General features: G+C 37.7%; 1 protein-coding gene across 1 annotated transcript; it reads right to left on the bottom strand.

Moving 5' to 3' along the window:
* Positions 1–554: 554 nt before the first annotated feature.
* On the bottom strand, positions 555–16174 carry LOC140168674 (carboxypeptidase B-like). Its single transcript, XM_072192086.1, has 10 exons — positions 16031–16174; positions 11653–11737; positions 10574–10789; positions 9583–9681; positions 8673–8771; positions 7918–8019; positions 7468–7567; positions 5147–5448; positions 3895–3979; positions 555–3044 (listed from the first exon to the last, which is right to left on the bottom strand). The coding sequence occupies exons 1-10, from the start codon at positions 16114–16116 to the stop codon at positions 2839–2841; spliced, it is 1380 nt and encodes a 459-aa protein (XP_072048187.1). The 5' UTR covers positions 16117–16174; the 3' UTR covers positions 555–2838.
* Positions 16175–17057: the final 883 nt, after the last annotated feature.

Below are 17057 nucleotides of genomic sequence, written 5' to 3'. Positions count from 1 at the left end.
ATCATGCATAACGACACTTTTTCGGATATGTCGAGTACAAGGATTCCGATTCTGACGTTAGTTTGACATTACGGCATCATTTTCACCCAGAAATCCAAGATGGTGGCCGGCACCATCTTTAAAAATTTAGTTTTGAACCAGAGGACCTAAAATCGTGTACAAAGACACTTTTTTGGATAAGTCGACCACGAGGATTTCAAATTTGACATTACTTTGACATTACGACCTCATTTTTACCCAGAAATCCAAGATGGTGGCCGCCGCCGGCGTCATCTTGAAAAAATAAGTTTTGAACCAGAGTACCTAAAATCGTGTACAAAGACACTTTTTCGGGTAAGTCGACCCCCAGAAATCCGAATCTGACATTAATTTGACGTTATAACATAATTTTTGCATAATCCAAGATGGCCCCATTTGGTAGAGCGTAAATGTGATTTTTGAATGAGAGCAGAAGTATAAGTGTGTCATTTCCGCCTTATCTGGGGTTCATGTCCCTTATATGGGTTTAAACTGCCTTATCTTGGGTTTACATCCCTTATCTAGGATAAGGCACCTTATCTGTGGTTTAGACGGCCTTATCCTGGGTTTACGTTCCTTACCTGTGGCTAAGATGCCTTAACCTTAGCATATCGTATTCTAAACCCAGATAAGGCGTCTAAACCCCAGATAATGCGCCGTAACCCCAGATAAGGGACGTAGACCCCCGATAAAGCAGTCCAAACCCCAAATAAGGCGCCTTAACCCTAAATAAGGAACATAAACCCCAGATAAGGCATCTAAACCCCACATAAGGTGCCTTAATTCTAGATAACGGTCGTTAACCCCAGATAAGGGTCGTAAACCTCAGATAAGGCATCTAAACCCAAGATAAGGCGCCTTAACCCCAGATAAGAGACGTAAACTCAGATATGGCAGTCTAAACCCCAGATAAGGCGCCGTAACCCCAGATAAAGGACGTACACCTCAGATAAAGCAGTCACAACCCCAAATAAGGCGCCTTAACCCTAAATAAGGAACATAAACCTAAGATAAGAGAAGTAAACCCCAGACATGGCAGTCTAAACCCCAGATAAGGCGCCTTAACCCCAGATAAGGAACGTAAACCCCAGATAAGGCATCTTAACCCCAGATAAGGCGCCTTAACTTCAGATGAGGGACGTAAACCTAGGATAACACAGTCTAAACCCCAGATAAGGCATCTAGACCCAGCTAAGAGACGTTAGCCCAGATAAGGCAGTCTAACCCCAAGAGAAGGCACCTTCCATCAGATAAGGAGCGTAAATCCCAGATAAGGCATCTAAACCCCAGATAAGGTGCCTTATCCATAGATAAGGGACGTAAACTGCAGATAAGGGACGTAAACCGCAGATAGAGCAATCTAAACCCCAGATAAGGGACGTAAACCCAGATCAAGCTGAAATGACACACATATGCTTCCATATCCATTACTATTTTATAATTAGCCAAAAAAGGGGAGTTAATTCATGATCCTAGGTGCTCCCATTCAAAAATTACATTTACGCTCTACCAAAATGGGGGCCATCTTGGATTTCTGGGCAAAAATTATGTTATAACGTCCAATCAGGGATCTATACGAAGGGATAAGCATCCTAGGTTACATAACCAAACCGGAAGATGTAACCTAGGTCTAGACAATAGGCGCCATATTGCAGGAGGGTTAGAGTTCATAGAGGAAACGTTAAAGGTTAGTAGATTTAGGTCACCCAGGCACATCACTAATGTGTTTCACGAGTTGTAATACCGACAGGTAAAAACATTGATTTCTTAAAATTCTCCCGATTTTTAATTACTAAATATAAGTATAGTACTTAACAAACCATTCTTTGGTGAATCTATGCAATATGACGGTAATTTTTGAAATATCTATGAATCAATCTTAAACATCTTCATGATATTATTTTTTTGCGCATTGTCAAAGCATGCTCTTACGCTATCCACAGACTATCCGGTGGAAATTTCAAAGCAACGATCATGCGTTAATATTTACAAAATGGCGAATGATGTATCCTAGGGCGAACAATAGCGTGACGTAGTTTCCGTCATTGTTCCTATGCACTTTCACCCTCCTGGTCCAATTAATGTGAGATTCGGATTTCTTGGGGGTCGACTTACCCGAAAAAGTGTCTTTGAACACCATTTTAGGTACTCTGGTTCCAAACTTATTTTTTCAAGAAGGCGCCGGCGGCCGCCATCTTGGATTTCTGGGTAAAAATGAGGTCGTAATGTCAAAGTAATGTCAGATTCGAAATCCTTGTGGTCGACTTATCCAAAGAAAGTGTCTTTGTACACGATTTTAGGTCCTCTGGTTCAAATCTAAATTTTTCAAGATGGTGCCGGCCCCCATCTTGGATTTCTTGGTGAACATGATGTCAAACTAATGTCAGAATCGGAATCCTTGTACTCGACATATCCGAAAAAGTGACTTTGTGCATGATTATAGGTGCTCTGGTTCAAAACTTAAATTTTCAAAATGGTGGCGGCGGCCATTTTGGACTTTTGCCTCTAGCGAAAAATGCCGGGATTTTCGCGAGGGACATGGGGGATATTTTTTTTCTAAATGGTCCATAGACCTTACTAGCCAGAGAGTGGTCACCAAATTGAGGTTTTTGACCTAACTACAGGGGATTCAACATCAATAAATACAAGAAAGTTAGTAATGGTAGTAATTTTCAAAATTTCCACCTTTAACCTGAGCGGGTCAGGTCGAGTCACATATATAATAATAATTCCTTTTTATTGCTTTTATCCCATTGTGTGCCTTATTTATACCGGTACATCAAAATATTAGTTAATTCTTTAAGCAAATAACGTCGTGTTTTAGATGTGCTGAAATACGTATTTGCAAAGAGCTACAAGAGCAGCCCAATTTTCTTCACCGCTAGGCTGAATTTCAGTTGGTGGCGCAATAAATCCATACCCGCCTTCACCATTTTCATCTCCTTGATCTCGCCCTTCTACACCGTATGCGAATTTAACGTTCTGTACTTCATACATGTAATCACAGCTATCACCAGTTACTGGATCTAAAATAACAAATAAAATAATTTTTCGGTAACGACATATTTCTTAAAGTGTTTGGCCTTCTTCTTCCTCCTCCTCCTTCTCCCTCTATTTTCTTCTTCTTTTCATTCTTCTAGTTTTCCAACCTATGCCTCCCTCTCAATACTCAGTGGTAGCTCAAAGAGAAGCATAGTGGACACGTTAACGCTTACATTTTGTTCCCAGCTTCACCCAGCCAGAACCAATACTCATCCAACATCCCGCATTTTAGAAAATAAAAGCCCAATTTGCTACCCCATTACCTGCTCCCCAGACAAAAATCATGATACTGCCCTCCAAACCTTTGCTTCATAACCACTGACGTTACATGTAAAATTAATGTCCATTGGGCTATTCCATCTGAAATCCACACTTCCCCTGTGGAAGATTTTGGAAATATGTTCCCCAGAGGGAGTATGAATTTCAAATAGAATTAGCACATTAAGCAGCTCCATTTGAAACTCACACAACTTAAGTGAAATATTCAGGGCGAAGCTTTCTCAGAGGGTGTGTGAAATTCAAATGGAGCTGCCTTATGTGCTAATTCCATTTAAAATTCATACTGCCTCTGTGAAACATATTTCCAAAATCTTCCACAGGGGTAGTGTGGATTTCAAATGGAATAGCCCATTAAAAAGGACGGCTCCATCATAGAAGTTCGCAATCAAAGTGGCACAAAATGCTTATTAAGCCAGTATAATTATAATAATACAATACAAAAGTTTTCGAGAGGGGGCTATAGGCACGTTATGTATTGTATATCACTGGTATGTATGGTATTTAAATAAAAAATATTAATCTTAAACAGGTGTCATAAAAAAGTTCTAAACTTACAAATAGTTGTCATAAGATCGCCTACGTCGTAAAAAGTTCCATGTACTCTTTTCAATGCTTTAACTGCTCTTTCTGCACCACCTTGCTAAATAATGGTAAGAATGGTGATCAAATAACATTAGAATCTATTGCTTAGCCTGAGTGTGTTTACCCTATAGACTAATGCAGATAATTCACCAAGAGTCCAAGAGCTTTGTATGCTGTAAATTCTCGCATATACAGGTTTCTAATAATCACGCCAGACCGTAAAAATAGGCGATGTGCATATAATTAAAGACAGAGATAAAATAATTTATCGCGTCTGATGTCACTGTTAATTACGATCCTTGATTGGTTTACACAGGTTAATAGCGCGTAAAAGGAAGACCAATCTATCTGGTGCTGATCGGAGAAAAGGGATATCAACAAATGGCGAAAAATTACGTACTTTTACAAGGCAAAAATCAGCTTTTCTAGGCATTGTGGACATGGTGCCTTCGCCAAAAAAAGTTTCCTACTATAAAGACCTAACTTTTGAGATGGTTTGCATGTTTCAAAGTGCAAAATTAACAATAATGCGCCCGGTTAAAAATCCGCGTTCAGCAAGTCATCATCACGACACTTGTAAACAAGCCGTGCTCGAGTATGATGATGTCAGACGCGATAAATTCTTTTTATCTCTGTCTTTAATTATAGCAAGTTCTTCTGTCGCACTTCATGGAAAGATCGGCCCTCATTATCGGGCGATGCTGGCACTTTGGTTGTTTATAATTGTGGCTAGTCTGGATCTCTTTAGTCCATTAATTACCCCTCTAAGATCTCCGGATCCGTAACATAAGAAGCGTTTCGTGCAACGAATACCGTGCGTTTCGTGTTGGCATTGTACGCGTGTTAGTAGCCTATCGAGGTGTGTAAGTTTTAATACATTTTTGGAGAAATACAAAGAACTCCTAACGAGCACGGTGACGCTATATTTTATTTGTCTGATCTAATTGCGCAACTTATATTTAAAAAAATAAAATACACCCGTTTTATCTAACGAATTTCATAGAGTGACCCCTTACTATTTTGTGGTTCATGATTTGTGGTCCGTATCGATGAAATCGACTTTGAGCAAAATATCATCAGTAGGAAGTAGTTAAATTGAAATATCGTAACGATGCACAGTTTAATCTCGGCTTGAGAAACATTTACGTAACATTTGACTTGCCGGTTTCAACAGTTCGTATCTCTTCCCCGTTTGGGATAACTCCTGGGGGATAACTATACCTACCAGCAATACTCGATCCTTGTTACGGCCGGACACACCATTACCACCCACACCAACACCGGGTTTCCGCGGCAGGGCACGGGACGTTCTTTGTTCGTCCCATGTTTTATAGCCAAACGGGAACAGCCAACGTTGGCTGTAAGTATGGTAGTCAATGTACATAGCCACATTTCCACCGTGCTTATTATTCGTGCCGCCGCCGAGACTGATCACAAAATCACGAAGTGCTGCAACTTCAACCTCGGAAAACGGCTCTAAACCTCGGTACGTATCGCTACAAGGGATGGCACTAGACCCACCTACATCTGTTGCAAATTAATTTAAAGAAATTATTGATAAAATACAAATACGCATCCAAAAATCAGTGGCGTAACTAGGGGGCGGGGGTTGGCAACGTACTCCGGGCGCCACCCTTAGGGGAGCGCCAAATTGATCAATTCAGCATCGATTCTGCGCCTCTCCAAGCGATGAAAGTCAAAATTTTGCGCATTTCAGCACAAAATCAATATTCAACTTCTCGCAACCACAATTAATCGCCACTGCCCGCGTCTAAGATATTCTCGGGTGGGGTAGGGGCGCCAATATTATTTCTTGCCCCGGGCGCTGCCAACCCTAGTTACGCCACTGCCAAAAATGGGTATAAATAAGCTGGTATACAAGTATGCCTCCTATGAGATTTAAAAAGCCAATAAATAAAGTTGAACATTTGATGGACCTATGGATCTATTATTATAATCATTGGATTTGTTTCATAAACAGTCGTGAACAATATATTGGGTTTTGTTCAACGATATCATATTATTGCTGCGATCCTGTGGTTTCGTACAACAGTAAGCGATGATTAAAAACGCACGAAGGAGCGTACAATCGCATCGCGTTAACTAAAGGGAGAAACGCGTGCTCGAGCGATCGTTGACTTGCACTAGATAAATGAAATGCAACAATTTGGACAAAGGGAGAGTGAAGATAATGCAAGCAAGAAAGAAAAAAGTAAACCCTTTCTATGTGTGTGGGTATTGCTTATTTCTTTGAAAGTGTTTCTTCTTTGCGAACATATTGTTCAATCTTCGAGCATACATGATTATTATTGCGGCCGCCAGCACAAGTAGCACATCGCCAATGTGCCTGACTGGTGCACAAAAAGTACCTACATAACACCAATGCTGCTACTGCACAGCAACCATCAGCAGTAGGACTGCACAGGTACTACACTTTTACTATACTGGTACTACACATTCCCTGCAAAGTATCTTGGCGGCGGTGTATTTGTGCCTCCGATAGGAATCTTATAGTATACAAATACTATATGGTTTGAAGGGAAATAGGGGAAATTATTTATCCCGAGGCACTTGGTGGTAGATCGGTAGGCAGTACCGAGGTAAAAATAGTGACCCTGTTTCCCTGAAAATATCACGTAGTATTTATTTTATTACACCTAATATACATATATGAGAGAATAAAACTAATTCATAACATTTAATAAGAAAATAGGCGCTAGGCGTTTTCCAATTTACGGTGGGCCTATCACCTGTTTTAATTTGAAGTTAAGCTTCAGATTCGAGAGCTCCTCTAGGCTCTGCACACAGATTCCCTTCTCCCGCAATATGCCTACGTCTTGAACAGCTTTGCGGCTTTACGAATCATAAATTTGGTGTTTCGAAATCGAGCATCATAGTTCAAGTGCAAAATTAGATCTGCAATATCTGCTTCGGACAACAAAGCACACCATATAGAATGCCTTCGCGGATCAAAAAACACGCTAACGATAGAGCGTACGAACTTTTGTCTCTAAGGATGATGATATCGTGAATAGAGGGGAAAACTGTCGTCCGGTAAGATAGGTCATATCAATTTATAATGAAAGACAGAGATAAAAAGAATTTATCGCGTCTGATGTCACTGTCAATTACGATCCTTGATTGGTTTACACAGGTTAATAGCGCGTAAAAGGAAGGCCGATTTATCTGGTGCCGATCGGAGAAAAGGAATAGCAGAAAATGGCGAAAAATTACGTACTTTTACAAGGCAAAAAACAACTTTTCTAGGCATTGTTGACATGGTGCCTTCGCGAAAGAAAGTTTTCTACTATAAAGACCTAACCTTTGAGATGGTTTATATGCTTAAAGGTGCGAAATTAACAATAAGGCGCCCGGTTAAACCGCCGCGTTCAGAAAGTCATCATCACGACACTTGTAAACAAACCGTGTTCGAATTTGATTGACAGACGCGATAAATTATTTTTATCTTTGTCTTTCATTATACTTGGGTTATGTCTTGTTGCGAATGATCAATGAATTGGTATGAAGTGTAATAACGTAGTTTACCTTTCGAATCATCCCAATCAATGTCAAAGTTCCTGTTTGGGTCCACTCCTATACAATACGTGAAATTATAGTGTGAACGAGTCGTCCGCCACATTCTGTTCTGTAATGCAATAATAGACCAATCAAATTAAGGAATCACACACCACTAATTGCAACAGAAATCATTCAATTACCATTAATTTACGAAAATTATATTAACCCTAACAGTAACACCCATAGCTACCACAAAATACCACGATTAAATCCAATGCGTAAGGTTTTCTCCAAATTCATTTCATTAACTTAGTATATCTCCGAAAGGTGCTGGATTCTCTATACTTGAAGACATTTTTCCAACCCCACCCCCATGTCAAAAAGAAATCTACGTCATTGCTGAGTGATAACAGTTCTTCATCAGACTACTGAATTTCTTTTAATTAGTTACGTATTTTGAAAACATACATTTCTTACATTAGTCCATGTGTATGCATAGCCATCTACGTTCAACACAGGAATTATATAAAAGTCGAACTTGTCGAGCATTTCAGTCGCTTCAGGACCTCCTTCGCCAAGCTGTAAATTTGATGAAAATGAAATAATAAGAGCAAAACTCGAGCAAAAAATCAAGATAATATTTTTGAAAATTACAGGTACATCGTGAAAACAACATAAACAAATTTTCCAGACCTCAAATAAATTCCCAAAGGGGTAAAATTCGAACATTGTTATCAGACTTGGTAGATATTAGACTGTTCTGCATTCCTTTTTTGATAAACAATTCATACCTTTACATGCATAAAACATAACATATCCCCAGTTTTTTCTCATGGATACCTGAGCTGTTGGATCAGAACAGGATTGGTAGATTTTCCATAGGGATTAGGGGATGATAAATTAAAATGTTCTACTACAGTAGACTAGGTTAAATCCTGAAATAATTCACCCCCCAATAAAACGGTAACCTAAACGATAACCTAAATGTTCATTAAATGTAAAGCGTATAGATAAGTAAGTAGAGTACTGCTAAATAATTGAATAAATAAAAAAAGAGAGAAAATACGAAATAGCTCAAGATTAAATCATTAGTTTCCCCGACCAAATATCACGCGTCGTATGCGTAGTATGAGGAAATGCGGCTAATGTAATGTAGAATTGTCAGTTGTTTGAATTTTGGACATCGTATTTCTATCCTTGTAAGTATCATAGTCATAATGTGTTAAATATACCTTTTTTGCTAAGTAGATAACAGTAGCTGGTGATAGCCATTCACGAGCATGCATGCCTCCTTGCATTACTACGGCTTTCTTTGATCCTCCCTGTGAAATCTTGTAATGAAATATTATTCAAATATATTATATAAATAAATATGTATATGATTACAGGAATAACCCAGGTCTACAGTAGCCTTAATCCTTCGTATTTTATATTATGCTTGTCATTAAACGTTGATTGACTGAGGGCGCAGATTACAATCCTCTTCAAAATGTATTTATGCACCTATAGACGAATCCATTTTCACGCATTCCTACACCTCAATGGCCGCCATAGCTGGGTCCCCCTTTAGGTCTATCCCACCTAAAATGTGAAATGATGTGGCCTTGGCGAGGATATTAAACTGCATTCCATCACCCGTGTTACACTAGATAAAAGAATGATGAAAGTTTACAACACAATACAATTCAACATCGATTTTTAAGCGGGTTTAATCCACCCAATTGGGCAGTAACAACACCAATTTGGTGCAGACGGGACCCAGTAATGGCCGACTGGACTGAATTCTGACCACCACTTGGCTCGTTGGATTCATCTATACACCAATCCAACTACGCCATTACTGCGGTGTCCCAAGGTCGGGGGTTCCATCGATTACTTGTTAGTGTGCTATACAGAATTGTACACAGCAGTGATTTTCAATACACGATCATGAATTGATTGAACACATTATATCTCCCGCACTGGTACATCCGTGGTTCCGTCAATAGAGGGCCAAATACAGTAAACGCTTCTCGGATTGGTGTATACCACTATTTGGTGTGAAGCCCAACTCCTTCCCTAACCTCCCAAACCTCCTTTGTCCTCACCAGCCTTACTGCATGCAAAACCACTTTTAGTTCTAATAAATCATAAGATTATTACCTTGAGGTATTTTATAGACCTTCCTTCAAAGGAACTACCCAGAGATCCTTCAGTTACAGTAGAGTATTCTGTGGCTGTATCGGTTACCCAACGATTAATCTACAAATCAATTGCAAGCTTAAAGTTATTACGCCTCTATTACAGATGTTACAGATAGACTATTCAATTTGTCATTCATTTATCCAATCAATCGATCAATCAAGAGAGAGAGAGTCAATTCGTGTCCACACGGTCGGACATAAGTGAGTTATTACCGGTAATAAGTGATTTACAACCGGTAATAGTAACTTATTACAGGGAATAAGTGACTTAAGTCCGACCGTGTGAACACGACTTCAGAGAGAGAGAGCATTTTTGTAGCCATGGTGTATTATTTATTACTCTGGTTATTAACACTGGTAACAAAAGTTATGTATACAGGGTGTCCCAGAAAAAAAAAAACCAAGTGAATAAAATTGAACGTAAGTCGAGAAATAGACATGAGAATCAAACAATTTAAAATGTAGCGCATAGCCTATTTTATGTTGCATCACATACGAAATTTTATTTGATTCGGTTGACTGGTTGCGAAGAAATTAACGATTACGTAATGTGCGCATCAATGCAGTTCATTCCAAGTTTGATCAACAGGCGCTTTTTTCATACCCGCTCACCGCTTCCTAAAGTTTGTGTATCTGATTAAATTTAGTCCACATCTATTTTATAATCCAACGGTGTTACGTTATTCATGCTTTCACTGAAGATGAATAACAGTTTGTCCGAGAAAACTTTGATTTATGCAATTGAAAGCTTCCTAACTTTAATTCTTTAGGTTGTGCAAATATGTTATATTTTAACTTTCAAAAGAACATTTGATCCAAGAATGACAATGATCAAATGCTTACATCTTTACGTGTGATTTTTGATACCATGCAACATTAATATTGAAGTTTTTAAAGATTTAAAACTTTCTATGAGAATAAAAAAAGAAAGAAAGAAAGGAAAAACTTACACTTTCAATTGTGTTAAAATTGTAGTAATCAAATTCTGTTGATCTAACCATGCGCCTCTTTGGTGGTTCAATCATGGCTTGCACATCCTTAATAAATGTAATAATTTTAGTAACTCCTCCACGCATAAGCGAATGGATAATGTAATCCTTTGAATCCGGTGATACCATGATATCAACCGGTTTGTTCACAAATGTTGGACCCTTCCAGAAGTCAATCTGTTTAAAGAAAATATCGAGGAATTGTTGGGATTATAACTCGTACGCTGGTATTTATACCCAAATGACTTAAACTAATCGTTTATGTTGCGCTAATTCATGAATTTTAAGGATAAAATGTACACCTACTGTCTTATATTACCAGGTTAGCTGTGGTTACGCACATCGTATTCAGTTTGCTTCGACTATTAATATAAATACGTATTTATAAATACGCACGTGACCACCTCCGCGCTGCAATAACAGCATGTAGACATGAATTCTGGAAGTGACCTTCGATGCAGTGGGTGATCTTTATGTATATTTGAATGCAAAGGCGGTAAGCGGCAGAATAATACCAAAAACGGCAGTCAATGGAATGAGGTTTTGGTCAAGCTTGCTGGTCTTGGTATGTCGTCTACCCATGAGTCACGTGCGTATATAAATACGTATTTATAAATATGTATTTATTTTTTCACTGGTAAAATTATGGACTTAAACTTGGTACTTTTGAATATTATGACGACGTGGCAGCATTACGTGGGGAAAATCTTGTACTTATTTTGGTACAACTGGACAAATTCGATAGCAATTGGTTGGTAGCAAACATTACAACATATGACGTTTAAGACCTATAGAAAAATATATGGGTTGCACCCCCCATTTAGAATGTTGCCAAAACAGCTGTGTCGTCTTAAACCACTTTCACAGAGCGCCTAAACTGTGTTTCCAGATAATACACGTGATTATGTAGCACCATGATTTGGCAAAAACTGGCGCATGCGCGAGTATTCTAGTCAAGCACTTTCTGACATTTTATCGATGGGTGACGTTGGACTGGTACGTATATGACACTATTGCTAATTTCTTCAGCCACAACTAACCATTTCTCCAAGGCTAGAGCTTTGCATATTGTGAAGAGTGCGGAGTTCGTTTTCATTTTCTGGAGTAATTCGTAACACCTGGTATCTATGGAATAAACAAATAAGGTCAAGTTAGACAAATCCAAGATAATGCATATTTGTATCTAGCCTGGCTAATAAACTATGCCCGTCTCCAAAATTAGGTTAACGTTTTTTTAGGATGCGACAAATTTATGGAATGTGAATTAAAGTTCAGTGGTACGAGAGGTCCCGGGTTTAATTCCAAGAAGGACCAATAAGAATATAATTCCGCTCTCCTCGTGGCTCATCTTGTAAATAAAATAAAAGACCTCATTACAGTCGGTTCCAATCAGGGTAATTAGCCCGATTGCTGGCTACACTTGCCTGTCTTGTACGAAGGCAAAGACCAGCTATCTATGGCGACCCCATTGCGCAGACACTCGTGCCCTGCCGAAATTTCGTCAGCTTTTTATCCTATATAGATTTCAGCTGTTAATGCCAAGATAAGCTTAAAACAATATTAATAATACGATACACAAATGATCATTATAACATTATATGTATCTAAAAATGTTTATATTATTGAAAACTTTTCTCTATGTACTGGGATGTGATGACGTGACTTTTCCCATCTTGTGGCTGCCTGTAGTTTTTTTTATATCCGGAATGAAGGTAAGTCTCAAATATTGAGACAAATAAAGCTGACACATAAGAACAATGGCATTATTTCGATAAAGGAGATCCCATTCTTTTAAAAATCTAATAAGTCGTTGTGACGTCATTGAAATCACATCAGTGAACATAGTAACATTGACCTTAAAACACACCGGCTTTAAATCAGTTCTCGCTGCAATAGAATTAACTTTATTTGATTTGGGGAAGACATTTTGAAGCTTAACTACACCCCACCCCCACACACATCACCTCAAACATCGTTAACAACCGACATACACACATAACCCCAACATACCACACCCTCACTACTTTTATTTACTCGCAAATGAAGACGTACGTGATATCCACACCGTCAAACGAGGACGTTGATTTACTGCAATTTTCAGACTAACAGTGGACGTACAATCGACATACACACCTAACCCCTACAACTAACATACCAAACCCCACACTAATTTTATTTACTTGCAAATGAAGACGAATGTCATATCCACACCGTCAAACGTGGACGTTGATTTACTGCAATTTTCAGTCTAACCGTTGGCGTATCAGATGTTTTACTATCCAAGCAAGGGTTCTACTCTTATCCCAGAAAATTCGGCCATGGTCTTATTATCAGTTTTTGGAGAATTGCTTACACAGCATTGCCCATTCACTTACATGGTAATATCCCAAGAGTCCGAGTACAAACATTCACTCAGTAAAACATAAATTTGAGTTGATATTTTTGGCAAGGGGTTTATTATTACCATTTCTATCCGAGCGATTTTGACATTCTACCGGCATTTTTTTGTTGGTAATAGAGCTTGAAACCTTGAACATAAAATTTAAATTTTAACCATTAAAACATCAAACAATTATTATATGATAGTCATTTCAACTCAATAAAACATTTACAACATAATCTATAAAATTTTGCTTGATAATTAGTACCCCTCTCTAATACTATGTAAGATTTGAAACGTATTCCGGGAAATACAGCCGTTCCAGTTGCTGCATGGCACGACACTGGCTAACAGGTGTTATTCTGCATTATTGTATGACGTCATTCTAAAAAAACCATTGATACCTATTTGCCTCTTGGGGGCATGGAATGAACAGGAGACATTATTCTGTGAAAAATCTGTGACCAGTTGAAAAATTCGTGAAAATCTGTGTTAGATCACAGATTTCTCACGGATTATTCACACGATCACGGATTTTTGATGCTTTTTTGTCGCAGTATAGTAACAATTACTCATGTTGAATAAAACGGGAACCGAGCAACGAGTGAAATGGAACTCAATATTGATTAATGTTTACTCAATTTGAGTACAATTTAATCAACATTAAGTTCAAGTGACCCATTTTGTCGCTCTGTTCCTTTTTGAGTTGAGTAATATTATTTGAAGAAATTGCAGTATTTTCAAACCAGAACTGACATTCGACTATATACCAAGACCAGCAAGAGTGACCAAATCTTCATGCCCTTGACATGAATAGGAACCCTTTAGATAAATTCCGGTATTAACTGAATTTGTTATACATATTTTATCCAAAACAACTTTCGAAATGAAAGTTATTAAATTAAACTTCAACAGTTACACTACTTGTTTGTTTCGCTTACCACTTACCGTGAGCGCTTTCGAGGAACTCAGCCGGTGTCGCTAGGCTTGATGTTTTCTTAGAAACGGCTAGAAAACAACCTGATCAGGTGATACTTTTTTTGCATTACTGCCTTTGCATTCAAATGTACAAGAAGACGACCCGCTGTGTCAAAGGTTGCTTCCAGACATCCTATATACAAGCTGTTTCTTTCTTTCTTTTCTTTTCTTTACTTTCTGTCCTTCAATTTTTTTATTATTTTCTTTCTTTTCTTTTCTTTTCTTTTCTTTTCTTTTCTTTTCTTTTCTTTCTTTCTTTCTTTCTTTCTTTCTTTCTTTCTTTCTTTCTTTCTTTCTTTCTTTCTTTCTTTCTTTCTTTCTTTCTTTCTTTCTTTCTTTCTTTCTTTCTTTCTTTCTTTCTTTCTTTCTTTCTTTCTTTCTTTCTTTCTTTCTTTCTTTCATTCTTTCTTTCTATCTTTCTTTCTTTCTTCTTTCTTTCTTTCTTTCTTTCTTTCTTTCTTTCTTTCTTCCTTCCTTTCTTTCTTTCTTTCTTTCTTTCTTTCTTTCTTTCTTCCTTCCTTTCTTCTTTATTTCCCCTCGCCAAAAAGCAACTGGGGCGTTAGGGTTAATAAGCAATCACATCAACCGTTTGGAATTTTAGTACAGTGCTGTGGCGCGAACAGCTGTTGCTATCAGGCCGAGTATCCATATCAAGGAGGAGCTTTGGGATGATCAGGGCTGGACTTACATACACACCTCCGCACGCCAATGGCATGTACTTTTAATGTCTGACTTGTAATATTCTAAAAGCATTAGCCCGTCTGGCATGTGGCATTTTGACCTTCATAGTAATATCAATTCATCGTAGTAATGATAATATACGAAAACAAATGGCTAGGCCTACCAATCATTTTGATACAGCCTGTGTTACCATGCAGAAAGAATATTATATTATTTAAATGAGTATTTCGTGATCCTAGCATCCTCTTTTTATGACATTTTTCAGTAGATATCCACGAAAACAGCTTATTCCCAAAATTTTAGTTGATTCCGATTTGCGTTTGCGAGTTATGCATGATTATGTGTATTACACTGCTCCATAGACAATGTGTTGTAATTTCGTTCTGGTATACCAGAACGAAATTCAAATTTCACGATATCTTTGCTAAACGAATTAATCTGCAAGAAATATTTTGTACATAAACATTATGTAGCCAGAGGTTTCCAGTGATATAAAAATCTCAACTTTTTTTTGAGAAAAGTGGGGATGATGCTGTGGATCACGAAATGCCCTTTAAAATAACTTTCAACTGCTTCTACTTGCCATTTTCTGACTTTAATAATATCAACAATAATGATGAATGAACAAAGAGTACAACTCCACCTTCACTTATTTATAAAATCAAATATTGTTGTGAAATAATTAAATGCCCGCTCTAGTCAAAACAAGTCAATAGTTGCTTGTAATAGTTTAAGAAATATTACTAAAAGCTATAACAATATCTCGGACTATTACACCCCTTGATAAATTTGTGACTATTTTTGCATTTTTCTCAAAAATAATAAAACACTGGTAGCAAACGTTATGTATATGTGATACGATCTGGTCCATGGGGGCCAAAGGCGGCTAATTTGAAATTGAGATAAAGGCAAAAATATGGATTAAAAAACTTTAAAATACAAAAGAAAATAGACATCACAACACATCATAACTTTAGAACCAAATATGTTAGACCTTTGGTGTTTTCAGTATATGATAGCCTAATGTTTGTACAAGGTAATAGTTAAAGTAACTCAATTGTCAAAAATGCCTCCTTTGGCCCCCATGGACCAGGGGCAAGGAATCCAGTTACTACACTGGAATTTATTTGACTTTGACGGTACGTTATTTATGATAAGAAAATAGGTACCGATAGAATGTACCTCATTTACATTATTATGAACCACTTGTCTTGAATCGCTGAAATATAAATAACTTTTTTACCGTTGTGCAGTTGTTTTTGAGAAAAATGCAAAATTAGTCACAGAATTTATCAGGGGGTGTATATAGTACCACCTTAAGCCATATAATTTGTTTTTATTTTTATGTAAATAAACTGGCTGTATTCAAGTAGACTTACCCATCATATCTTATCCTTTCTCCAACTCCCAATATTATGCAAAACGCAAACAAAAACCCGCGTATGGTCCACATCACTATAAACATTTTGAAGCAGAATTCCTCCGTGTGGTTAATTATTATTATTATTTGGATTAAATGCGGTCTCGTATCCCTATACAAAATTATGAGTTTCTAAACCAAATTCTCTTAACGGCGTTCCAATGCAAATTCATAGCCTTGAACTTTACCGGCCCATTATTACCACCTGATTTTAGTAATTATGACGCATTTATGCCTAATGCGGATAGACATTAAAATTCAAACATAATATTATCGATATTTATTAGCCACAGGTTTTTTGATGTGATTATTTATTAATTTTTCTAACAAAACATTATATTATGTTCAGTTCTAGACCCGGATGCGTAATTTTTTTCTGCAACCATAATGGGCCGCAATACGATTACACATAACATATAACACGAGTTTATTACCATTATTATTACCTCTTACTTAATAAAGTAAAAAGAAATTGCTAGAATTAAAATTCTACAACGGTTTACCTGGGGTTCGAACCCACAATCTATGGATCCATAGTCTAATGCCTACCCGACTGTGCTATGAGTCGTTGTGCCAGGAAGGTGTTTGTTTATCATACTTATTGATTACGAAATAAAGTGCATATACTATTAACACACAGTATTACTAGTATATTAGTACTTATAAATACGTATATAATCCTAACCCTAACCCTAATCCCTAACCCTAACCCTAACCCTAACCCTAACCCTAACCCTAACCCTAACCCTAACCCTAACCCTAACCCTAAACCCTAACTCTTACCCTAACCCTAACCCTAACCCTAACCCTAAACCCTAAACCCTAATCCTAAACCCTAACCCTAACCCTAATCCTAACCCTAACCCTAATCCATATCCTTAACCCTAATCCTAACCCTAAGACCCTAACCCTGACAATAATGAACCTTGCCTCGGACTATGCGGTTAGTGATATATTGCGGCCCATTATGGTTGCAGAAAGGAATT

Source organism: Amphiura filiformis, chromosome 13, assembly GCF_039555335.1.
Source record: "Amphiura filiformis chromosome 13, Afil_fr2py, whole genome shotgun sequence".
Classification (NCBI taxonomy): Eukaryota; Metazoa; Echinodermata; class Ophiuroidea; order Amphilepidida; family Amphiuridae; genus Amphiura; species Amphiura filiformis.
The sequence above is the reverse complement of the archived record's forward strand: the minus strand, read 5'-3'. Positions and strand labels throughout refer to the sequence as shown.

What these genes read in the sequence shown, in the direction of transcription:
- LOC140168674 (XM_072192086.1), bottom strand. Translation starts at nt 16,116, where the DNA reads ATGTTTATAGTGATGTGGACCATACGCGGGTTTTTGTTTGCGTTTTGC. An exon ending in GGTCTATAAAATACCTCAAG is followed by an intron (nt 8,772 to 9,582) that starts GTAATAATCTTA and finishes TTTCATTACAAG; the next exon opens with ATTTCACAGGGAGGATCAAA. An exon ending in ACAAGGATCGAGTATTGCTG is followed by an intron (nt 3,980 to 5,146) that starts GTAGGTATAGTT and finishes ACCATTATTTAG; the next exon opens with CAAGGTGGTGCAGAAAGAGC.